The sequence below is a fragment of the Amblyomma maculatum genome, chromosome 3 (genome assembly GCF_055883805.1).
Source record: "Amblyomma maculatum isolate TAMU_Amacu chromosome 3, ASM5588380v1, whole genome shotgun sequence".
In the NCBI taxonomy this organism is placed as follows: domain Eukaryota; kingdom Metazoa; phylum Arthropoda; class Arachnida; order Ixodida; family Ixodidae; genus Amblyomma; species Amblyomma maculatum.
Window position 1 is genome coordinate 160,939,057 of NC_139346.1, and position 26,032 is coordinate 160,965,088.

Consider the following 26,032-nt stretch of genomic DNA (forward strand, 5'->3'; position numbering starts at 1 on the left):
CAAGTTTTTACATCAATAGTGGAACCTGCGAGCAAATTACGGGAAACGTCCAAATGTCCGCCTCCGGCTGTCTAGTGGACGTCCCTGGGACGCGATCCGAATCCACAAACAATATTCCGACAGATGTCTGCTTTACGTATGTTGAACATAACCGGATATCATTCGGATGTTCGAACCTCCAAAAACGGGCGTCCGTCCGTCAATGGCCGCCTGGAATGTGAATTAAGCGTTAGTTACATAATAGCTCTTCTCAAGCAGGTCAATGAAACGAAATTTTGCATGGGGCTTGCAACTAAGAGTATAATGCGAAGAGGAGATATAAGAACCGCAGAGAAATTTGACAAGCAAGATGATCACAAAAATTAAAATCTTCAAAATAACAGCATATGGCGTAAATACGCATGCTGTGAGTTGCGGCAGCTGACAAGAAAAAAGATATTGCAGTTAAAAGATAACCAAGCATATGAGCTCTTCATTCACGCATTGAAATTTGGCGCAAATATTTTTGAATACAAAATGACCTGCAACGAAAGTTGGTCAAGGGAGTTTTTAACGCTCATTTTCCACCATACGCAATAAAGGATTATGCGACCCACTCAAATATTTCCGAAAGGAAGCATATAGGTTGTATTCACTGTCGGCTGCCGCTCGGTGGACGACGGGAAAAATTAAGCCCTTCCGCTTCCGGTCCGCCATAGCCTTGATAGCCGTGGTATGTTGAGGTTTCGTTTGGGTAGTTCAGAAGAACCAAGGCGCTATGAACTGTAATTTGCAACAATAGTCAATTGCGCTGTCTACGGATTCGACAATAGGTCCTGCAGGTGTAAAACTCCTAGAACAGCACAGCTGTCAACTTTTTGGGGTAGACGCCTGCTGTGGCGGGTCTTGCACTGTTGCTTTCGCTGTGCCGTTTTGCTAAAGCATTGCCGTGCTTACTGTCCCGCTCGATGTGATATAATCGCGGTTGGGTATGTGCAAGGGATCGTGCTTAATAACAACTTCATAAACATGCTACTTTCAACCCTTGGAGGAGAACCTTTCGGACTGCTGCCCTTGTGCTCCCGGTATGTGTATGAAGCGTAACTGCAAGGGCGTTAAAGCGCTATAGGAAAGCGAGGAATACCTTCAAGCCATTGCACGTTACTAATTAGCTTTTGCTAGTTTTTCCCCGGGATGACCGGGATACAGAACAGTTCTACGGCCGTTCGTGCCTGCTTTGCGGCTTTGATGGACTGTACTAGTCAGTCCATCAAACCCGCTTTCCTCCGACGTTTTAGTAGAATACATGTTACGCTGTACATATGCTTGGGCACCAGGGTGTGGCTAGAATGCTTTCCGCTACAAAAAAAATAAAAGCAAAAGGAAAGTGTCATTCATGCATGAATCCGAACTGCGAAAACGCTTCTCGCGGACAGAAGCAAAGCGGTGGAAATCGCTGACTTCGGGTCATTCCTACAGTATGCTAGAATATTCTAGCTCACGATAGTCACACAATGCCAGATCGCGATAGTGCTTCACGATTTTGTCCATCGTGTGACTCCACCACACGTCAACTTTGGTATGGGACAACCGGGCAGCGTCGCGCACGTGACCAAAGCAATGGAGGACGGTGCTCGTGCGATGACGTCATGTGAAAATAAGACCAACACTGTCTCCTGCTTAACCTGTAATTTGGAGACGCTCGTCTAACCTGCAATTTGCAGACGCTCGTTCATGTTCCGGCAGTCGGGCGGCATGGAGATTCTTCAAAATTACAGGTTAAGCAGGAGACTGGGGCCACCACCGGATAAAAGTCTAAACAATAGCGAGGCAGTGACATCGCGGCACCTGCAAGCTGGGAACTTTCTAAACCCGGTCTGGGCATATGTACAGATGGACGATAGAAAAAACGATAAATGCAAGCACTGTGGGGAGAGAGGGACCCTCGACCATATAATTGGGAATGTGCTAGCTCCCCAGGGGCTAAGACAAATATAAACTGTACAGAAGCCTGGGAAGCCCTGCTGCGGAGCGAGGTCCCTGATCCACAGCAACAAGCCATTCGCCTGGCGGAAGAAGCCACGAAGAGCCAAGACCTCTTTGCCTGGAGGTCTCGTGGAGGTCTCGGCTCCCGTCCCTTAGGCCTGCGTGCCGGGGGCGGGGATTGGGGGCCTCCTTATCTGGTAGAAAATTAAAGTTATCATATCACAGACCAACACGTGTTTACAAACAAAGGCGGCGCTCGCTGCGCCGCAGCCGACTGAAAGTGAAAAGTAGGGCTAGCGCCCATAGGAATACATGGAACTGAAAGATTTCAAAGCAGTTTTCTCATTTCACAGGGTACCTATGATGTGGTATTCGGTACAAAGCAACTATGAACATCGTAGAACAGATCATAAAAGTATGAAATCTCATTAACGAGGCGAAGTATTTTTAAAACGCCGCGAAACGTATGGGGATGCGAGTTGGGAGGGCGACCCATAGAAACACATGTAATCACAACTTACATTTTTCTCGTTTCGCAGAGCATCAGAAGTGGCGGCCGGTCGTTAAGCGTTGGCCAGCCGTTAAGTGTTGGCCAGCCGTTAAGCGTTGGCCAGCCGTTAAGCGTTGGCCAGCCGTTAAGCGTTGGCCAGCGCTTTGAAGAGGTGTGTGACAAAATATGCTGCGTCATTGCGGAGGCACTCCACATTTAAAACTACTCAAAAATTCTATGCTGTGAATCCGGACACCCCCAAAAGGCTCATGCGAATCGCGCAGTTTTGTTTACAGTCTGCTATGCTGCCGCATAGATTAAATTAGCTTGATAATATTGTCGCTCAAATGATACATCCTAGACAGAATTACGTTTAAAAAAACGAATGTCAAACGCCATACGACAATATGTACCGAACGTGAATCGCGCGTTGCAGCAGACGACGGCGCCACCAGCTCCGGAGCATCTGCTAGCGACGTCGCCGGTGGTGCATGGTCGCCTGCAATCATGCGCGGTCAGTTTATCGTGTTGTGAACAGACCCGTAGATCGTCAGACTTTCAGTACTTGCAGGGGAATGTATTGTGCGCTGCAGCAATGTCGGACTGCGTGAAAAGCTGTCGGAATCGGCTAAACAATGCTACAATGAAAAGCTATATATTGGCGGCGTTGTGCACCCGGACCAATTTGCTAGCCTGAAACGCATTGGAAAGTCCTCTGAACCGACGTGGGAGCTCTGCCGCCATTGGGCATGGCAAGCATTGTAGTGTATTTGTAGAGAGTAGCTTCACTGCAAAGATCGTCAAGACATACAAGTCCCTGGAGGCCTACAATTATATTGAATCAGGTGGGTGCGCGCAACGTCATCAACGGGCATATATGCTCGTTAGCTATTTTAAAATTTACTTTCTTTTCCCCCGTGGTATCTCGATGGTTCTCATATATCGTTCTGCGCTTTCTGTGCGGCTTCCGCGTCTTTCTTTTTCTTTTCTTTACGTACGGCGCAGTCCATCCAGCGCATGCACAGACGTCAGAATATAAAGCCTCTCAAAATATTAACTTAAAACTTGCTCAGCACATTATATCGCGACTCAACTACATGTGCATTACCGCGTCTTCTTAGCCACGATCCATGTTTGCAGAACGGAATGACGTCGTGCCCGTTATTTTGCATTTTATTCATCTCAATTTACAAAATGAACTGTGCCGACGGCATCATTACTCGGCTCATGCGTCTCGCTAGCACTTGGAATGTTTTTTTTTTTTTTTTTTTACTTCCGCTATGCAACATGATGTCGGAGCGTGGCACAAGACGTTCGCAAAAAAAAAAAAAAATCCGCTTGAGCGACTCGCCTCCTATACGTGGGGTTTTGTCTGACAACGCGCCGCACAAATTTATTGATAAATATGCTTTACAGAGATGTAATTGACGCGAAATGTTGTATACGTATATTCATGGTCTTGAAAGAATGCACCAGCTCTTAACAAACGACTGCTTTCGCTTTCTTCTTTGAGTCAGTTTCTTTGAGAACCGTTCTTTACATACGTTTTGAACGGGCCGCGTTACCGCAATGCATTTCTAACTCAGATTCTTGGGCAACGAGGGATTTTAAATGTAGATTGCCTCCGCAATGAAGAAGCATACTTTGTCACACACTTTTTCAAAGCGCTGGCCAACGTTTAACGACCGGCCACCACTTCTGGTGCTCCGCGAAACGAGAAAAGTGTTGTGGCAAGTTGTGTTCACATGTGTTTCTATGGGTCGCCCTCCCGTTTTGCACCCCCATACGTATCGCGGTTTTAAAAATACTTCGCCTCGGTAATGAGATCTCATACTTTCATGATCTGTTCTAGGATGTTCATGGTTGCTCTGTGCCGAATAACGACATCATAGGGGCCCCGTGAAATGAGAAAACTGCTTTGAAATCTTTCGGTTCCATGTATTCCTAAGGGCGCTAACTCTACTTTCACCCCCAGTCGGCCCAGCCTGGCGCCAGAAGCGCCACCGCATCTTGCTTACGTCACAGATCGGTGTTGGTCATAGTGTTCTGATCTGCATTGCTTAATTGTAATATTTCAATGTTTGTGTTGATGAAATGAAGTTCTGGTTTGCTGCATTTCATTTTCATACATTAGTGTTGACAATATCACCCTTACTCGATCTTGGGCGGGCAACACACCCCTTCTCTTGTCCTTACTACTTTACGGAAGGGTGAAGGGTGCATGCTGCCATATTGGGCGCTGGGCTGCTTCCGTAGCAAAGGAAAGAGTTGAAGACACCCCCACCCCCCCTCCCTAACAGCCCAATCAGTCTTCGTAGCCTCAGTCAGCATCGCATGCAGGTGGCCACACCAGACTAACCAGACCCACCTTTTACGCGAAAAACCCACCTCACCCGAAGTCAACGAGTCTTCTTGAACAAGCTGATCGCCTATACAGCTTACGCGCCACGTATTATGGCCCGCTGGCGTCAGTATAGAGAGGAAATGATTACATGCCCGCACTGTACGACTCTACGCGCGGCGGCATATCTCATCTACTCGGGGATTGCCCTGCTTTTTCTACTGGACGCTCCGAGATCAAACCCTATACTGCCTGAACACACAGATAATATTTGCCAAGTATGGCTCCCTTAGCGGCCTGGTCAGAGCAATATGATTTGAGTGACGACCTAAATGAAGATTCTGCCTACTCCCCTTTACCCCCATCCATGACCATGAGCCTTCCCATTCAATAAAGGACAATCAATCAATCAATCAATCAATCAATCAATCAATCAATCAATCAATCAATCAATCAATCAATCAATCAATCAATCAATCAATCAATATTGCATTTTTGCTCATTTTTTCTTGTTGCATTAATATCCGGCGCTGTAGATACCTATTGTGTTTTAGAACTGCAGTCTAGTGCTAGTTTAAAATTACATTAATTTCCTCAACAAGCAGTAAAATTATGTTGCTTCTTTTAATATACTGTGCGTGCATGTGTGTGTGTGTGTCCGTGTAAAGGGGGAGGGGGCATCTCTCAAGGGCTCGACTAAGACAAGAATCACAAGTTTACGACTTCCTGTGATTACCTACAGTGAGCCTTTTTGAATAGACTCATGCTTGTTCAGACACTGCCTTTCGCAGTGCGCACGCCCATGCTCACTGATTTCTTTTTCAGTAAACTCAGTAAATAATCCTTTACATCCGACATAAAAAAAAAAAGTTTTTTTTTTTTTTTTTTTACATTGCTATCGCGAGTGCCGATATGAACGCTATCCTCTAAAGTTAAAATGCTCCTATACAATGAAAATTAAGCTAATTTGTTTGCATAATAGGGACTATGCACTGAAATAACATACTACAAAACACAAGATAGGGAGCAAACAAAAACAGCGCGAGCAAGCCGACGGCACTGTCTGACTTGTTTCATGTCATTAACAATTAATTTCCATCACACAAACGCGTTCTCCAAAGTAATGCGTGGCTTCAAAGCCAAAGCTGTAGTAATGTAATAATTTTACTGCAGCCATGCAGAGTGCAATAGCAACACGCAAGAGCCACGTGAGTACCGACCGTTCCACGCCTGAGTGCCGGGTGTAGCAGACGACGCGCCGGCAAGGAGCAAGAGTTGACTGCAGCGCCGTTAGTTGCCCAATGCTGGGCGGTATGGGGAGCTGGGAAATTGAGTTTGTTCTAGTAACATTGCAGCTGAAATAGCCACACAAGGACTGAATATTTGAATATAAAATCGCCTTATAAGCTAAATACAGAAAGAAGCCGAACCTTGGCGATCACGTGACAGTGTCGTTTGATCATGGATATAGTGAACTAGAATCACGAAGGAAGCAAAAAAGGTTGTTTTCTTACTACATGTGTTTGATACAGGACGCAATCAACATGTTATATTAAAGTAACTAACAATTCCTAAAAATATTGCAGCTATTATTTATAATTGTTGGTTAAAATACGATATTAGTCGATGCCATTTAAGGTGGGTCAGTATAAATAGGGTATAAGGTTACAACCACGGTGCTTACAACTGGCACTGGTAGATGGCAGGAGTAAACACATCACTTCAAAGCATTAGTTGTGCTCTATCTCCACCACACACAAACTCTCTCTACACGCTCTTGTAAGTTGTCACTTCAGAAGCGAAGTCACGCGTAGGTTGCACGCTCCGACGGTTGTTCGTTGCTTGTTTCGCGCCAAAATTGTTCAGTCTTTGTAGCGTAATATATCCTTGTTCTGGAGATTACCACCGAAAGTATGACGCTGAAAGGTACTGTGTGGTCTCACTTGTGCTTAAAGCTTAAATAAGCTGTTTTAAAGCTCCAAATGACTGCCGAATGCTGTACTATACGATTCCATCCACTTTCTGGCTGTCATGGCGTCATCGCGCAGGCAGATTGTCGCCATCTCAAACCGTCTGGGCTTAGTCTTTTCAGGGGTGACGCCGTTTTCAGTAATTGCGCTTCGTTTAAACCACCTGTCAGCTGTTTTGTGAACTGCCATTCTCACTGGGAACACTTTCAGAACACTTTGTTTTGATTTCTGAGCAGTGATTATTTCTTTCACTTCCATAGCTTGTACTAGAGCAGGATGCTAATAACGCAGTGCGCATTAGTTGAAGTGCCTGCATAAAATTAATTGTTGTTATAAGAGTGTAACGCAAGGTGGTTTTATTACCGAATGCAGGCATATTTTCATCTTTTCAGCACCTGCATTTCTAGCCATTTCTCCAGCAGCTGACCTACCACTTACGTGACAGTGCCGCGAGGTACTTACTCGGCCTTTATATGCTTAATTCACGTGAGAAGTTTATTCGTACAGAACGTCCTAGTTACCGAGTATGACTTGCTTGCTGAGGATGTCTGGTTGGCTCGGTGGTTAGGCGATCAGTTATTGCCTGGCCGCGGCGGTCGCGTTTCAATGGGGGAGTCCCCGTGTACCCTACGCTGTTTCCAGCTGGAATTTAACTGGGATCCAAGTGGTGTCAACTGAGAATTGTTCCTTAAACCATTTAACCAGTTACGAATTTCGCCTAAGAAAGGTCCCCAAGTGGTCTAAGTTAATTTGGAGCCCTCCATTATTGCGTCCTGATAGCCTAGCCTTAATCGGTTCAGGACGTTAAGCCCAGGGGTGGAAGCGCTTCTCCAATGGGCCTGGTGCGCTGCAGCTTTGACCGAACATGTGGCGCCGTCTGGGAGGCGCCGCTGTAAAAGGCGGCTGTCTGGATTTGTAACCGTGGGTAGCGCCGACGCTGTGTTCCGATTTCTTCTTGGTTCCCCGTAAGAATGAAAAACTAAACGCCGACTGAAACAAGGGCCTGTACTTACTGTCGTCTTTATAGTCATTTCGAATCTCATGTCGCACCCATTGCTTTTCGTTTCGGCTGTGCATTTCCCACATTTTTTTTTTGTACAGTACCTCACGCTAAGTTTCTTTCAAGCATGCACGAGCGATCGTTCGTTTGTATCGAGCGCGCAGCACGCGAAAAACACAAAAAGAACGGGTCTTTTTTTTTTTACTTCTGGACCAAACTCGAGCTCTAAAAGTTGGAACTACTAAAAGTTGTAACCAGCACTAGGCAGGTCTTCGGACACGGCCTGTGTTGTAGAGAGCGCGGAACCTTCCTGCCCAGCGATTTTTTTTTTAGTGACTTCCCAATGATAGTTTCCAGCTGTTCTCGGCGCTCGCTTTTGGGAAGCCTAGCCTGACGTGGAAGCACGACATGGAGAGCAAAGCACGTTGCAGGAGTGCGCACTTTCTGACTTGCCACGCGTCCATGGCTCCCCGCAAAGAGAAAACATCCTTTTAAACTAACAGCTCGATCTGCTGTTGTGTTTATGGGTGTTATAATAGTTATAAAAAAAAAAACGTTGGGAAGCAATCGAAAATCAAGTTTTTTTTTTTCGGTTTCCTTGGAAATCATACGAGAGCGATGTGTCGCATCATTAACAGTGGCACCCGGCCTTGCAGATGCAACTGACATCCGTGATATTGCGTGGGTTTGCCTACAACTACATGCAAAAAAAAAAACGAATTACATCTGTGGTGAACAGACACCGAAAGGGCCAAATAAAACTTATCTCCAAGCTGACGTCGTAGAAGGCGGTTCTCATTCGGCAGCACATTTTCTGAAGATATCCGAGGGCCCTTCTGCACTGTGAAGTTCCCTGCACACTCCATACACGTGCTGGCTTCGTACAGTTTCTGACCGCACACCAAGCAGTTATTCTTAAATTAAATCTGAACATTCTCTATATCCCGAAAACCCCGAACAGCACATGTTGCGGAGCTTGCTCAGCCATGGCTGTTTTTCCGCGCACTGCACTGTCACAAGTCACCACTCATTTCGACGCATCGAGTAGGAAATAAAAACTGCAGTAGAACTGCACGGCGGCTGCGTCTCGATGGAGGCGAAACGAAGTGGCGTCCGTGTGCTGTGCAATTTCAGCGCACGTTAAAGATCCCCAGGTGGTCGAAATTACTCTGTAGCCCTCCACTACGGCTCCCCTTTCTCTCCTTCCACTTTCGCTCCCACCTTCATCCCTTCCCTTATGGCACGGTTCAGGTGTCCACATAGCAAGTGTGACAGATACTGCGCCTTTCCCTTCCTGTGAACCAATTATTATTATTAGTAGTAGTAGTAGTAGAACTGCCGAGCGCCGGAAAAGCACGTGCACGCAAGACCTGATGCCTTACATCTCCAGATACAGCCTGCTCATCCCGTCTAGGGAAGCCATGATTTTTTTTTTAAGAGCCTTTCTATTCACTGACTGAGCCCAGCTCTCTGCACTCACTTCTGGGGGGTCTAGCATGCCGTCTACACATACACTGCCACCGAGGGGAAAAGCCAGTGCTGCGCGTTGCACACTGGCTTAGTTTTTGTTTTATTTATGTCTTTACTTTCAAAGTGCCATATTGTTCGGGTTCCGAAATCTTACTTCAAAGAAAAAAAAACCCGAAGAGCCGCCAGCAGAAACACTCGCGCGCCGACGATGCGCTGCGCCCAAAAGCGCCGGTGGCCTTCTACCAGACGGCATGAATGGGTAGCGGCTTTCTTCGCTGTGCTTTTGGTTTATTTTTCAACACACACACATGGTACATGTGTCTCTTACGTAAGCGTGTGGCACGAGGCAGGAAATGACCGACAAAAGTTTTCTTCTAACAAGTTTTCTGCCGAGAAGCGTAGGCTTCGCGTTCACTCTGCCGCCTCTCTCCGATGAGCAGACATATACCACATACGGGTGCGCCGGCGGGAGGTGGTTCTACTTGTTCTGGAGCAGTGGCGCGCCTCCATACCAGCGCACTAGGCCTATTGCTTCATTCTGCTCCAAACTGCTTTGCCTGCTCCATCCTGCTCCAAATGCAATATTGCTCCAAAACTGCTTCAAACTGGCTGTCTTGATTTCCTGCCATCAAATTTAGCAGAACTCGGGAACAATGTCACAGCGCCAGGGGCAAAGATATAACATAATTTGCACTGGGCTTAATTCAAATGAAATTTTTGTAAGGGAACGAAGCATGGAGCATAATATTTGTTCACAAGTAAATTTAGTATGAGTGACAGGTGATTAAAGATAGTTTATTGCGAAAAAAATGCATTGTACATGTGATGTAGCACCTTCTTCCAGCCTTTTGAATCACCAGTGGAGAGAGTAGCAAACGAAGTAGGTTGTGTAAACTACCACAAGCTGTTAAGAAACTTGTCCAGCTGCAAAAAATACAAAAGTCATAGTAGTGCTTTTACTATAAAAACAAGCCAATACAACATCGAGCTCCTTTGTCCCAAAGAAGCATGTGTCAGGCCTACGGCAGACAAAATCATACTTGAAACACTTTGGGTTGGAACCCCAAAGCTGTCAGTCTTTAGGAAGCTTCTCAAGAGTGTTGGAAAGGCATATGGCCTACTGCTAAGATATTAAAAATGAGCCCCAGCATTGCTCAAGCAATGACTGATAAACTTCTGGCAGGAGTCAGTGAAATAAAGCTGAATGATGATATACCCTTCAATGCCATTTGTCTATGCCCCAAAGCTGCTTCAAAATGCTCAAGCTGCTTCCACCCATGCAGACCTCCTCCATGTTTACAAACAAACAAGGCGATCGAGGTGGCGCTGCAGTCATCTGTGATCCCACGGTAGGCAAAAAGTATGGGAGCGGCACTAGCACCTAGCTTATCCAGCTGCGTTAGTGTGGTCTGAAGGTGCCTTTTTGGCAGACCAAATAACCGATTCTCGGAAATTTATCAGATAAGGCCAGATATAGGATCAGAAATGATCATGTGATACCTTGTATTTGGGGGCTTTGAGCTGTATTCTAAATAAAATAGGTAGATATGCACAAGATATTGAGCATAAATGTCATGCCCATTCATCTGGACTCTGTTAGTATCACTGCTCGAGCACATCGAAGTGGTAGACTCGACATTTGAGTACTTCAAGTCAAAATAAGTAAATGCATTAGGTCAGACTAGGTGTTCAGTTATGAAGTGCACTAGCAAGTGTTCCGTTTGCTGCTGGTCTGTTCCAAGTGGTTGCTAAGGTCAGCCTATGTTACATATTTATATGCTTTGGCCATTTGTCTTGTCAGAGATCAGTGTGAAGTTGGAAAGGCCCTGAACATGCATAAAAAGAAATCAGATTGTAGATTTTGTAGTTCAGAAAACGAAGACTGCAATTATCAACGGCATTTGACTTTAGAAACGTGCTCCAAAACATAATTCAAATGCTCCAAAACTCGTTTCGTTGCTTCAAAGCTGCTCCAAAATGCTAGAGCCTTCCACTCCTGTAAGCCCCGTATACCAATTAAGCTGTTGCTCGACTAAAAAAAATTTGAAGTTTATAGTTAGTGCTGTTAGGCAGGTGGAAACACTGAGCACGGCAGCAGGCATGTGTCAGGTGATGTTTTTACAGGGAAACTTTTCATAAACTATTTTCAGTTCAGTTCTGAAGTGTCAAGAAGCGTCTTCAAAAGTTGGCAGATGAGCCTGACATCCCAAGTTAAAAGGTGAGGCATGTTTACTGTTAACACTGTAGGGCAAAAGACCGCCTAATTTATGGTGGTCCAAACTGCATGCCTTTCTTGTAGTTTAACGAAATCGAGACGAGGTTGAAAATGGTCCTTTGTATCTTTTTTTTACAGTAACCTTCGAATGACAAGTCATTTAAGTGGTGGAAGGATTTAAAAGAAGTAATAAAATATTAAGTACCAATACTATAATCAAATGTGCTCGCATCTAGTTTGGTATGTGGTGACAGGACTGGATGTACTTTTGCCCAAGGTAGTAGCTGCCATTCACCTGTGATTCCATGCTAACTATGGGCTCTTGAAAACCAGTGGACCCTACTGGCCAGCAAATTGCGGAGGATGCTTTAGGGAGGGCATTCGGTGCTGCATTCTTGAGTTTTTTCGGACTTGGCTGTTTGCATTGAGTAGATGCATCACAGACAGTTCACATGCTGATAGAGGTATGATTCAGTCAATCAGGTCAGTGTCTCTCATAATGAAGTCATGATTTTTATGTGGAAACAGTTTCAGGAGTTCGTGCCTAGTGGACCAGAAATGGATGCCAGAAGCACAAGTTGAGCAATATGTACAGCACAATTCTTGATGCCTTAAGGTGAGCAATCTGTTTCATTCCAGACAACTATGGAAGTATGTCACTGAGAATGGACTGTTGGTGGATACCAGGCTATGCACTGAGCAGCAGTGACAGGAGACTTCACTCTTTAATGCTATTACATTCTCAACACATTGTGCGGTTAAATGCCTCCAAAAATTTTCTCAGTGTATTTCTACTTTGAGATTAGGGGCCTTTTACTTTCTTTTATCTCAACTCTCTACATTGTGCGAAACTCAATGGCTACAACTGCAATTTGGAGAGTACAGTCCTGTAGCAATGTCAAGTGTCTTGATGTTACTACAGCCCCTTCTAGAGCCTTTCATAACCTAACAACTACATCAAAAATGGCTGAGGTTTAACCCTCCTCAACCTGGTTAGGCAGAGAGGCATCATTTTTCTGTTTTGCTTTGGTTAGGTGTAGAATTTGTCAGACATGATTTGCAGCGATTAAATTGCCTCAACTATGGAATCGAGGGCACTGTCAACTGAAAGATGGAACGTGATGCTGTATCTGCCGTCAAAGGTCTAGTGGTGGTGCACCATGGGTGGTATCATGGTTAAGCTATATAGCCACGCTGGAAATTCTGGCTTTTGAAGGTCAAGTAGCCTGCCAAGTTGACTTTGGCTGATACAGGGTGTAGTGAAGGTTTTCTCAAAATGTGGGAGGGTTGGGACTTGCACTGATTTATTCTTTCTACAGCAGATCTTGGAAGGAAGAAGTTTCCTGCCAACACATCAGCTGCTTCATAAATAGAAGTGGCTTAATGCACCTCATTATTGCCATTATTAAATTCTAACACACTGTTTACTTCAATTAAGAGGTTTTCAAACAGTATCAAGTAACAAGAATCATTCATACCTAATTCCAAGGTTTGAAGTTGTCATTTTTTCGTCATAAAGCTTTAAGGTCCATTTGGTTCATCCTGCATGATCTATACTAGTTCATGCAGTGCACTGGAAGTGCCATGCAAGTGCTACACTGATGCAGTTCCAGATCAAACGTGCAGGCATAGCGTGACACTAGTGCCAAATAGAAACAAATTGTAAAGTTCAGAAGTCATGCAGCCTTCTCCTTCGTTTGCGATGTACGCGCATCACGCCTGTCATTGTTTGCCTTGTGTTCTCTGAGCTAAAGGAAATAGACCGCGACCTGCTGCCAACTGTTAACAAACAGTTATGAAGCTTTGGGGCACGTTGCTCTGCGGTGACGTGGACGTTTGGCAATCAGCCGAATGGTTAGCCTGGTGACTGGTTTCGTCGGTCAACACCCCCGATACAATTGTGCCATTCATGCAACAGTATAAATATTGATGTTCTGGGAACCACCGCTAAATAAAGCAGGGGCTGAATCCACGAAAGAGCTTGCTATGAAACACGTTCACTTTGTCTCGCCGACTCACTCCATTGGCCGTGTATCTTCACCGCTGGCAGTGACGCTTCACAAAGGCGGGACCACAAATTTTGTTGACATTATGAGACACGTCAATTAAGTGAAAGCGGACGTGTTCAGTCGCTGTGCGTGGAACTCTGGAAGTCGCATTCGCTTCAGCGCAAGAAACATGCCGGTACGTAGCCCCTTCACCCCACTGTTGTTCGCAGTGAGCAGCAAATGTGATCAGCGGCTTCGGCGGTCGCGCACGCATGACGATCCTTTCGACATTCCTGACGATGCCTTCCAAAGGCACTTCAGACTGTCGAAGGGACTTATACGCTGGCTATGCGAAGAGCTAAAACCCCTCCTTGGCCCAACGAGGAAAAGCGCACTCACAACAGAGCGCAGAGTACTCTGTGCGCTGCGGTTCTTCGTTACTGGGGGTTTCCAGGCAGCAGTCAGCGGTGAGGCAACTGCGCGGCTCCCAGCTGGCTGATTTTGGCCGTCGCTCAGGCAATCATGCATGTCGGCACGGAGAAAAACTGGGTGTCGTTTTCCTTCTGCTCCCGAGGAGAAGTCCTGCACCAAGGCAGAGTTTTTGGAATGTGGTCATATCTCTGGCGTCGTCGGGTGCGTCGTTGGAACGATTAGCCGTCAGTGCGCTCAAGAACCTGAGCCCCAGCGAGACGCAGGCTTTTATGGCAAGGTTTACTATGCCCTTAATGCAACGGTGGTAAGTGTATTATATACGTTATAGTACCATATAACCAAACATGTGATATAGGCAATATTTGGCTGAATTTGTGGCAACATGACCCCCCCCCTTTTTTTTTCATTCTTTAATTGGTCGCATAGAAAGGTCCAACGTTGCCATGGCTTTTTTATTTTTATTCTATAAATATTTATGACCATGAACTTTATTTTGTGCTTCTCTCTCCCCCACCTTATATAATACCTTGCCCAATATCCTTAAGGGTCAATAAATTAACATAAAGCGGCTCAAAATTGGAGTAGCTGCCTGCTGCTTCCCGTGCAGTTACAGTATTGAAATAACCCGAAATGCATGTGGTCACTGGTATTTGGTGCACGTTAAGGGAAGGCTGTCAGTACAGTTGTGCACTGACACAGCTTGTTATCTCAAAAATAATCGTCCCTTCTCCAATATTAATAAGGAAAGCTTATGTACCATGATTAATTGTGAAGGCCGTACTTTACTTCTTTGTTCAAATAGCTTTGTTTATGGCATGCATCTTCATGCATTCATTTTGTTTTGCAACTTTCTGTTATTATGCTTTCTTGGGTAACTTCAATTATGCAATAATGCTATTGATTTCAAGTTATCATCTATTTTGCAGAATGGTTGTACCCCCTCCTACATACACCGTTATGGTCTGCATTATTCTGTAAATAAGTGCTTTCTAGGTATTTTGATCAAGCTTATTGCATAATTGTTAATGTCCTACTTGAAGAAATATTGGATTGGTCATCCTGGCCATGGCAGTTGCTACAGAGTTGGTGGTACATTGCAATTCTGGTATTTTAAGTTTTTGTTTTGGTGTCCTAACAGACGCGATGCATGTGTGCGCATTCAGGCAATCGATCTATGCTGGCCGGACTCAAACCACGCCTCTTGTCTGGCGATATTCAGCCCTGAGGCGAGTAACCATGAATCTCGCACCTTTTCGGTAAGTGTTGCTTGGAAAAAAAAACAAAAAAACAGAGGGATAAACATTTTTTTCCTGCAGGTGACGGGGTATCCTCTGGAGGAGGTACTGTTGACGTCAGTGCCCAGGCGTCAAAGCCTTCAGACGCCAGAGAGCCGCTACAGTGAGGCTGATGCAAAAATGAAGGTTGTAGTTTAAAGGTACATTGGAATCCTCAAGAAAAGGTTCCACTGCCTGCAGCAGTATAGGACCCTCCACTACTGCCCAGAGCGTGCAGCCCTCAACTTGGGCCTTCAAGATGGGGTCTTTATTGAAAACTGCTGATGAGAGCAGCAACGATTCTGATAGCACAAACCAGAGGCAGCCTGCACAAGCTGCAGCTGTGGCAACACTGAGAGGCAACTCAAACCAGACAAAACAAGCTCGTAGTAGAATAGTTAGCATGTTTGCATGTCCTTATATTCAGCGCTCTAAATACCGAAGACGAGTATGACGCCAGGTCATGCGTGGGGTCAGGAAGCAGCGATGGCAGCATTTGCATTGAATATTTGTGCACACCTCAGCAAAGAGAGCCATAGGCAGATGATGCGATTATGTTGAATATTGCTTAAGGTCAGCCTTACTGCATTTATTTTGGTTTGGTTTTTGAGGCTTAAAGTCCCAAAGCAGCTCAGGCTATGAGAAGTGCCGTAGTAAAGAGCTCTGAAAATTTCAACCACCTAGGGTTCTTAAAGTGCACTGACATTATACAGCACATGGGTGCCTTGACATCAGGCGGTTGCTGCGGTGTCCACCACAAGAAGGAATCTGAGGCAGATCACTAATTTGAAATGTTTTATTTTGGAAAAGCTTTCAGTACAAGCCGCTTCCAAAGCAGTTCTAAAGATTGTTATCAATGGCTTTTGTTGCACTAACTGAATATGAAAAATACCCATACTGCCACAATTTCAAAACATTTGGTTGGTCATTATATCACAGCCATCTTCTGTAAATATGGATATGAAGGCAACCTAGTAAGTGTGGAGAAAGAAACAGCAAGAAAATACTTCATTATTTAATGTATTAGGAGCAAACTCAAGCTAAGAGATACTTTGCAAGCATTCAGTAAGATGATGAAAAAAAGCATTGAAATAAGCTTGCGTGTGGACAATTAATGAAATATAGAAAGTAACAAACCATACTTTCAGTGACAAAGTGTTTGGTTACGTTTCCGATTTTGTGCAGCTTGGGGGCCTTTAAAGCTATAGTACTAAAAACGGACATCATAAAGTTGGTACTACAAAACAGTTAAGAAGCACTTTTTAGTATTCAACAAAATGCAACTAGCAGCTATCCTCGCTCAGCAGGCATCAATCGTCCTGCCATAAGATTGCATGGATTGTCATCGCAACGTTTCTTGACTGCGGCTGTAGTCAGATGCAACTCGAATCTGTAGTAGCTGCTGCACACAGTTTCTATGCAACGGAAAGCTTTATACCAAATTTAGTTACTTAGTAAAAGCCTCTGCATCAGGCCAGAAAATTTCTATACCCGTGGCTTCTTTGGCATGGTCCTTCAAAACAGTTACTTCATGTAATCTTTAACGAAGTGATGCACTAGCTATATCATGACCCATAATTAATGTTTTTTTCTCAGCTTGTATCCCACTATAAAATGTCAATGACAAATATGTTTGCAGTCATGTTGATGTCGTGGCATCATTGCACTAAACACAGTATCTATAGGCAGTCATTGTGTCATATTCAACTGCAGTCCTACTCGCTGCCCACTCAGTTGCAGAACAGCAAAGAAAGCTGGTGCAGTGGTAGATAGCATGCTGAGTTGAGAAAGCAGCTCTCGGTTTGCAGCATTTTGCTCCACAGCAGCCGCCATGCGTTCCAAGGCGGTCTTGCACCCTGTACTGCATTTTATAGCTGCAGCCATCAGCATCTGCGCAGCTGCTTGTGCTTGTAATGCTGAAGCAATCGCCTCCAAATATGTACTCTGCATTGGGGCTTCATGTACCATTGTCTCCATGCCGGCAGCTATCACAGAATTTGCCTGGGTTACGTGCTCCCTATCCTGTACAAACAACAGACATAGAGAGCATCATATTAGTTGTATCTCATGATTAGAAAGCAACATGAATATATTGTATTGCAATGTCATTAGGTGAGCATTTTTCTGAGGAATAGGCTTGGACAGGTGGCTGTTATAAAATGTAGTTTTTGTGTCATCCTCTCCTGTGAAACTGCCTTGTGTAAAGCAACATATACGCAATTACACTGCAGCTTGCAGTGTGTTATGTACTAGGTGTACATAATGGCTGCCATACAGTGAAATTTTTGTGTCATCTGTGAAACTGCCGTGTAAAAGCAACGTGTGCCATTACTATGCAGCTAGTAGTGTGTGTTATGTACCAGGTATATGTTAACCTTTCGCAGTTGGCTTACTGGTGTGATTTTCAGCAACTGACTGCTTTTTTGCAATCTCCAGCAACTTCTCGTAGTTTTTAGTAATGTCTGGCAGGAGGTCGGCAGATATTGATCGACAAGGGCGTGCAGATGGCTTCTTTGTGCTGTTTTTGAAGAGAAAAGAGCAACAAAGTGCATAGGTCAATGGCAATATAGTTCTTATTAGTATGGCACAGTGTGGCTCAGTTTTTCCTTTGTTGTTAACTAGTTGGTTTTTGACTTCCTGTGAAATTAGTCATGAGTTGAGGCAGGTCATGTGCCAATGTGGAGTGTATTATCAGGTAACTTTTGATCCTAAATGAGTTTGAGTTCATGTGTTTCAGTGAGCACACTTGTATTGTTACACTGAGTAACTACATTTTTACAAGTAAGGATCAGCCATTTTCAATTTTGCCAAGGTATGAAGTAACGGGTTAAGCTAGCTGACATCTCTACACACTTGTTTTCCCATTATTCTTTTGCATTATGACAATTCATTTAGTTTTTTGTCAATATTGGATGTGGGTAATTTTTGTTTTTGATGTTTTTTAGTTTTCTTGGAATTGAAAGAAGACATGTTAATGTTTACAAGATATTTGTGTGCATCTATGCCATTTCATGGTTGAATAAAGCATCTTGCTTGTATTCAGTACTTTTACCCAGTGCTTTTTTTTAATGATGCCTTATTTACAGTGATTTGCTTTTAAGTATGACCTGTAAATGCAATGCTGGCTGTGCCTACACATGCATGCGTATACAGATGATGCATGGTAGCTTCCAACAAAAGACTCATTGTTATAACTTACATGACAGTCTACTTGTGCCAGCCTTGTCACCCACCAGAAACTCATAACTGTTGATGCATCCAGTAGCAGGCATTTTGGAGGTGGGGTACTCGCAAGCGGCGGAACGATCAGCCTGCTCGGAATTGTGAGCAATTCTTGCCTCTTGTGCGACTGGAGGAGCTGGTTCCTGCCTTTCCTCCGCTTCTCTGCCATTACACTGTACATCGTGATTGCAGTCATAAACTATTTGGCTAACACGGTTATTGTGAAGAAAATGAGTCACTTGCCAGTGCCTATGACTTCTATTAATCGAATATTGCAACATAGCAAGTGCAACACATGAAAAAAAATGTCAAGGGCACTGAGAGCTCCTGTGATACATCAAAGTTAGCATCTCTTGTATACCTATTTGGTTTACCTGCCCTGTTTCATTGTAAGTCGCACACACCAAAGGCGCTTGAGCAGCCCACAAGGTCAAGAACGCAACCCGTCAGGCAGCCGCCTCTGGTGGCCCCTACGGGTGACAGCGTGCACTTGTTGACAGGAAAGTGCGAACGCTGGAATTCTTTTGACAAATGCCGTGGCGTGCCAGCATTGTATATCTTTTCTCCAGAATTTCTGACATTATTCGAGTCTTGCTGGCAAGGCCTGTTCAACTTTTCAGTGATCTCCTGTCACAGCTGCGCCTTCCATGCCTTCATGATCTGCTGATTGAGCTCACACGAAGGCTTTACCATGTAGGGATGTTCCTTCATGAACTCGATGAGCAGGTCATGCTGGCGCATCGAGAGGTGCGGGCCTAGGCGATAACCTTTGTGTGCTCACATGACTATACCAACTAATGAAAATGTCAAGCTGACAAAGCGCTGCCATGGGAAAGGTCTCCCGCACAAGTTCAATATGGTTGGTGCCTTCTCAAACACAGAATAAAACAAAACAATCGAGAGCGCCCTCTCGAGAACACAAAAAAAAAAACAATTGAGAAATATTAAAACCTTCTCAAAATAAATTTTATATCTTGTTTATAAGCTCTGAGTAATAAATTTTGCAGTTTTCTAGCCAAACACATTCTTTTAAAGCTTTAAGACATGTCGAAGTTAGCATATGGCCCATTAAAAAATACAAGCAGCCGAAATAGGACTATCCAGCAAAGCTGACTGGCTGTTTTCTGCCTCCTCATCCTCCCCCAGTATTTGTCCCACCCTTCCCCCGGTGTCTACGTCAAATTGACGTCGCGGTAAAGTTAACGTGTTCCAGAGAATTCTTTCATGGACTCGGCCCCAGGGTAGTTCTAATCTGGGTCATAGGCTTGAATAAAATTTGTCAAAGGTCGAAGGAAAAGAGGCGATGCATGCATGTATTTAAAAACATCAGATAGCAAACATGTCAAGCTATCAAACTACGAACTTGGTCAGTACCAAGGTCATTTACGGGGAATGAGGGAAAAAAGCGAGAAGCTAACCAGATGAATAAATAAGCCATCTCTTTTTGTTGACCGAGCGAAGCCTTACCTAGTGTAGCACACATATATTAATCCTCTGAGCCCAGCTGTTGCCAGTCTTTTCGAACGATAAAAGTTAATAATGTGTTTGCATTGTTGACAAGGCCAAAGACGCTGCCGTCGTTTGAAACATACTGAAGGGCGAGGTCGCGCAGACCTCTTGTCATCTGCTGTGGCACTGGCTGCATGCAGTCGGCACTGTCAATCGAGAGAGTAGAAATTTTCTCCTCTAGGACTGCACGACATCTACACTTGTGTGAAAAGAGCAGCGTTGTGTATGGAGCACTGGGCTACTCATGAAACAAATGGCAAAGTGCTCCACAGAGAGAACTAGCTTCAATGCCCACGGCATTCAAAGATGCGATAAAACATCTTTCTGTATAGCCCGGCCACTTTTTTTTCTTTGTGTTTTTATGCATTTCCTTCATGTTTGAAAGGCATGTATTTTTTGTTCGTGTCTCGCAAATGACTGATGTTGATCCCATGTACCCACCCCCTCTGTAATGCCGAAAGGCCTTAAAGGTAAATAAACCAGTGTAGGTGAGTCGAACTGGCCTTTTGTTTTTTGCACTAAGGAAGTAAGCTACTAGAAACAAGGCTACTGGCAACATTACATTTGTGGATGAAAGAATTTGTTTTGTGTCTAACCAGTCTCCATCCTTCCTTCATCTCTTGTCCCAGGTGAAAATGTCCTTATGGGATTCTTTATGGTCCCAGTTCTTATGGTTTATTGGTCTAATAGCTGTATTATGTATGACTCTTGATACCTGTATTCCATGCACTTTTGTTTGTCGGTGTTGGATTTTATAGCTTTTGCTGTTGCATTATTTTCTATGAACATCATTTTTCTGGTACAAGTCTATTTAAATCATGCATAATAGCCATCTTCTATGATTGCCTTTTGGGTGAATGTAGGTATAAGAATGAAATTTTGTGAGGAACTGCTCTAGGTAAAGAAAATGTAATGGCAGACATTTATATAGTTGTGTGAAGTTGGACTAAAATCTGCATGGTACAGTGTAAAACAAGCTATTGCAACGAATTTGTCTCTTCACAAGCTTTTTCAATTGGCCCAGTTAATAGCAGTTTCTTAAATCATTGGCATGACTGATATTCTACTTTTAGCTGCGTATACATAGCAGCGCACTGTTATATGTACAATGAACGAGATTGTGGCCACATTCTGTGTGGATTGCCCTGCCGAGGTGGCGCAGTGGTTACGGCGCTCGACTACTGTTCCCAAGTATGCGGGATCGAATCCCGGCCTCGGCGGCCGCTTTTCGATAGTGGTGAAAAGCGAGGTGCCTATGTGCTGTGCGATGTCAGTGCACGTTAAAGAACCCTGGGTGGTCGAAATTTCTGGAGTCTTCCACTACGGCATCTCTCAGCCTGAGTCGCTTTGGGACGTTAAACCCCACAAACCAAACCAAACATTCTGTGTGGCATGTCAAGTGTACGAAGCTGAAGAAAACATTTGCACCAAAATCCGCTCTTAACTTTATTTTCATTACATGGCAAAAGATAACCTAAGCAACGGGAGTCATTTTTAAAAGCTGACATTGCTGACCTTTTTGTGTAAAGCTTATGTTTGCTTTCGATAATAGTTTTGAAATATTGTTTTGGCTACAGAAATGATGTTGGCATGATTTTTTTGTTGTGCGAGGTGTAGGCAGTGTGCATGATGCCGGGAAAAACAATATTGCCATAAACATGGATTTTTTTGCAGTGTTCTACAGCACGAAAACATTTGAAGCCTGCGATTGCAGCTTAAAGCTTTCAGCGTCACAACCTCATGGTAAGGCACATTAAACATTTGCACTTAATTTTGAAGAAATTTTTGACTGCTCTGCTTGCAGCAGTTGTTATGGCATTACTTTTCATGTGTGTGCCTTGTACCAAAACACTGCATGAAATTAGCCAAAAGAGTTAGTCAAAACCAGCAATGCAAAAACCGCTATTCAAAACTTAGAATTATGCTTGTAAGCAGCTAAAATAATTCAAACAGAACATAGAATCCATCCTAAATGCTGCAAGTATCGATTTTGACCTTCTGTTTTGCACTTGTGAGAGCAGCAACAAAAAGAAGCAGGTAATGCTTACATAGCTCTTTATTTCAGAAATGACCTGCCTGATAAGGATGTTAAGCAGCATGATTACATGATCGTTCCAGCATATTTCTGTAATAGGCAATTTACTTTGCTCCTGATCTCACATAGAACTTGGCATACAGGCTTTTTCTAGTCTGTTACTGCATTTTAGTCATGATCTGTTTTACATATTAGCTTAGTTTAAAATAAATATGTTCTGATCTTGTTATACATCTGAAATAAGATTAAAGCCCTGCCAAAGTGGTGCAGTGGTTAATATGACCGACTACTGTGCTGGAGTACCCGGGTTTGATCCAGAACGACGATCAAAATGAAGTCTGTGGATACCCAGGAGGTCAAAATTATTCCAGAGCCCTCCACTATGGCACCCCTCTCTGCTTTACACTCCTACCTTCCTCCCTTCCTTTATGGTGCAGTCAGGTGTCCACCAAACGTGTAACAGATGCTGTCTTTCCTGTCCTGTGAACCAATTATATTCTAAGCGCAATTTTTTTCTGTGATAATGCAAAACTAGACATTGACAATGTTATGCTTTAGGTGCAATTAAAGTGCTTATCTAATGAGTAAGTATTTATGAATATTGAAGACTAATTTTTACAAATCTGACCTGTAATTTATCTATTTGGCATATTTTCAGGTGAACAGCAGCCAACTGATGTACAGGTTCTCAGTTCAAGACCTGGTTCTGCACACTGAGCAGCAGTGGACTTAGCATTCCCCTAATATGCTGGAAACCTTTTTTTGCGGATTGTGTTCATATTCATCTGCAACAAAGGCCCACCTAGGTGTTCATGCATACTTTACTCATGATGCCAAGCTAGTACCGTGGTACAAGAGAAATTCCAATGCTGAGCCGACCTTCACTTCTGAAGAGTTCAAGAACTTAGTTCATAGCAAATGCTACTTTTGTGCTTTGACAGATGCTTGTCAGTTCAGCTGTTTGACTAATGAAACTTTTCGCAGACACTTGGAGACTCATGAGGACTGCAGTGCCTACAGGTGTCATTTGTGTTTTGGGTCCACAAACTCATGTGGTCTGCTGCTTCACCACTACCAAATAGGCCATGGATTTTACAATGTGCAGTGCTTTTTCTGCAACTTTGGAAACGATGATGACTGGGTTGTCATGCGCCATGTCATGGAGGAGCACACAAAAGAACCTTTTAGAGTGTTGCTTAGAAATGGAGATGCCCATGCAGTACACCACCAGCTGAAACTTTTGATGGAAGAATATTTATCAATGGACCCTGTGGAACCAAGTCAGTCTTGTGCACAATTTTCTCCAGAGTCATTTACAGAGGAAAATGCGACTTCAAATGAAGAAGCTTTCCAAGTGTTTGGCCTACTGACTTCAGAGCACTCTTCTCTTCAGACTAAACAGAGCTCTTGCACAGGAAACTGGATATCCAGCTTGGACCCACGGGCAGAGGAAATAGCCAAAAATCATGCTGCTACTGTTGATGCTTGTGTGACCAACCAGAGTACTGGTAGAATGTCTCATAGTTCAGCATGTGCACAACGCTTAGAATTGCAGCCTGGGATGGAACATCTGCATCCAAGTTTGCATCAAAATGGACAGGAATCGACATTCAAACCAAGTGAAGCACAACCGTTACATGAAACTCAGACTAGTTCAAGTATTGCTGGTGGTTGGCATCTCGTCTGTTGTACAGAAAACTGTTCCATGGCATTCAGAAACATTTTTGACTATTTAAATCATCTTGCTGAGTTCCATCCATTGCAGTCCTCCTTCCGCTGTCCGAAGTGTGATCTTGTCATTCCCTATGCTGACCTTTCTGTGCATCTAGTTGAAGAGCACAGTGGGTTTGTGTTTTGCCCTTATCAGGACTGTGTATTTGGAAGTCGCGATCAGATTGGCATTGATAAACACATAATGGAGGCACATTCGATCTATCACGAAAAGAGCAGTGAGTACTGTGCTGGTATCGTAAGTGGAGGTCGGAACAAGAACAGTGAGGACTGTGCTGGTGTAAGTCGAGATCAAGAGAACAGTGAGGGCTGTGTTGATGTAGCAAGTGAAGAGCTGTGTATGACAAATATTTCATCTCGTAACTATGCGAGTATAGGGAGTGATTCCACATCAACAATGGAAATATGCAGTGTGGAAGCCAGGGCTGACGAGTTCTGTTCTGAAGTGAGTTTGGAAAACAATGACCCTACACTCCATACATATGCTTGTGCCATGTGCTCCTCACAGTGTAGCACATTGTCTGCCTACCTGTACCATGTAGATTCTGGACACTCGGTACCATTCATTTGTGGCCACTGCTTCAAACCATACAAGAGATCAAGATGCCTGCTCATGCATGCTGGGTGCCTACATTTAGGTCTGCCATTCTCCGTACTCAGCCTTACTGATGGAAGGATAACTGATATTGGTCTTCAAGTCGCATCTGGGTGGATAGAGGAAGCTCAACAGTATCTGGGGACAGTAAAGTATAGCAAAATGAAAGCAAAGGGCAAGACCATGTTAAAGAATCTCAAAAAGGCAATTGCTTACATCAGCTCTGCCTGTATGGAAGAAATTGCTTCTCATGCAGAACTCTCCCAGAGCATTGCCATACCACATGTTTCATCTGAGGATCAAATGCTGGAGTCTGGAGCTGAAAGGACATCACTGCTGTATGAAGATACTGTCTCTCCAGTAGGTGCCATGCTGAGTGATCAGTCGTTTTCAAGTCCACTATGGTATGACTCACCATCGGCAGAAAACACCTGCAATGCCAGCAGCAACAGTCCACCTGGCAAGTGTTTGAACCAGTTTGAAGTGGGCTGTCAGTTCAAAGACAATGGTATCAGCCTTGTCAGTGCATCATCCACAAAGTATCAACCCAGCGTTGATAGACCTGTTAAGTATAGGATACTTCGATCAGTTTACATTGATGCTTCTGCTTGCAAAAAAGTGGATGGTAAAGTTGTAGTTGACAGTGTAGTGCAGTTGCCCATGAGCATTTCATCTCCGATTGAGGGGTCTAACTCTTCGTGCAGTACAGCTAGTGAAAAGTGTCATGTGTGTTCCAAATGCTTTCTCACATTTTCTACCTTTGATGCACTTACTAATCACATTGTAAAGCTTCACTTTGAAAATGGCATTGATGACTTTGCTAGTGCTGTGCTGTGTGTTGGATACAACGGGAAGCCACTAGGGTCAACATTTAAGCGTAATGTTAAGCAGCAAAGAAATTCTGCACTTCAGTTCAAGCAAAGCCAGTCCGAAGATCGGGTTAGAGCAGTTGATAACAGTGCAGTCGTTGTCTGCCTGAACAGAAGCGGTGCCAAGGTGCCATACTGCCAGTTTTCACGTGCAGAAAATTTGAACCCTGTTGTTAACGTAGCAAGGCTTCCAGAGATTACAAAGGAACGTAAGGAGTGAGCTGACATTCAGTACCTAACTTTCTGCAGGTTTAACTGCAATGTAGTAGCTTGCTTTCTACTGTTTTTATGACCAAAGTTGGGACTGCATTGTCCTAATTGTACTTGTTTTATCCCAGTGAAGTGATGTTATGGTTTGGTTTTGTATGCATCATTTTGGCTCCTGTTATATTACTGTAATTAAGCTTTAAGTATAGATTGATTTTTTTATGACCAAAGTTGGGACTGCATTCTTCGAATAAATTGATTTTACTTGTTTTATCCCAGTGAACTGATGTTATCGTTTGTTCTTGTATGCATCATTTTGGCTCCTGTTATATTACCGTAATTCAACTTTAAGTATAGTTTGATTGTTTATGACCCAAGTTGAGACTGCATTGTTGTAATTGATTTTACTAGTTTTATTCCAGAGAACTGATATTATGGTTTGTTTTTGTGTGCATCATTTTGGCTCCTGTTATATTACTGCAATTCAACTTTAAGTATAGATGACCCAGGTTGGGACTGCATTGTTCTAATAAATTGATTTTACTTGTTTTAACCCAGTGAACATTGGGACCTCCTGTATAATCAAGATTTGTATTTATTTTTGAATAAACTTTGAACTGATGTTATGGTTTGTTTTTGTGCTCATCATTTTGGCTTCTGTTATGTTACCATAGTTAAACTTGAAGGATAGGTTGATTTTGGTGTAACATTTCAGAATG

The 26,032-nt window shown here is 43.8% G+C and overlaps 1 protein-coding gene across 3 annotated transcripts; it reads left to right on the forward strand.

Moving 5' to 3' along the window:
- The first annotated feature begins 6,585 nt into the window (after positions 1-6,585).
- On the forward strand, positions 6,586-25,596 carry LOC146196656 (uncharacterized). 3 transcript variants are annotated; one of them, XM_084598419.1, is made up of 6 exons: positions 6,586-6,722; positions 7,159-7,220; positions 11,387-11,454; positions 11,980-12,067; positions 21,551-21,619; positions 22,570-25,596. In XM_084598419.1, the coding sequence occupies exon 6, from the start codon at positions 22,657-22,659 to the stop codon at positions 25,324-25,326; it is 2,670 nt and encodes an 889-aa protein (XP_084454545.1). In that variant the 5' UTR covers positions 6,586-6,722; positions 7,159-7,220; positions 11,387-11,454; positions 11,980-12,067; positions 21,551-21,619; positions 22,570-22,656; the 3' UTR covers positions 25,327-25,596. The 3 variants fall into 3 exon arrangements, with proteins under 3 accessions (XP_084454545.1, XP_084454544.1, XP_084454546.1); XM_084598418.1 differs by lacking the exon at positions 7,159-7,220; XM_084598420.1 differs by lacking the exon at positions 7,159-7,220 and having other exon boundaries at positions 11,392-11,454.
- The last annotated feature ends 436 nt before the right edge of the window (positions 25,597-26,032 follow it).

What these genes read in the sequence shown, in the direction of transcription:
- LOC146196656 (XM_084598419.1), top strand. Translation starts at nt 22,657, where the DNA reads ATGCTGGAAACCTTTTTTTGCGGATTGTGTTCATATTCATCTGCAACA.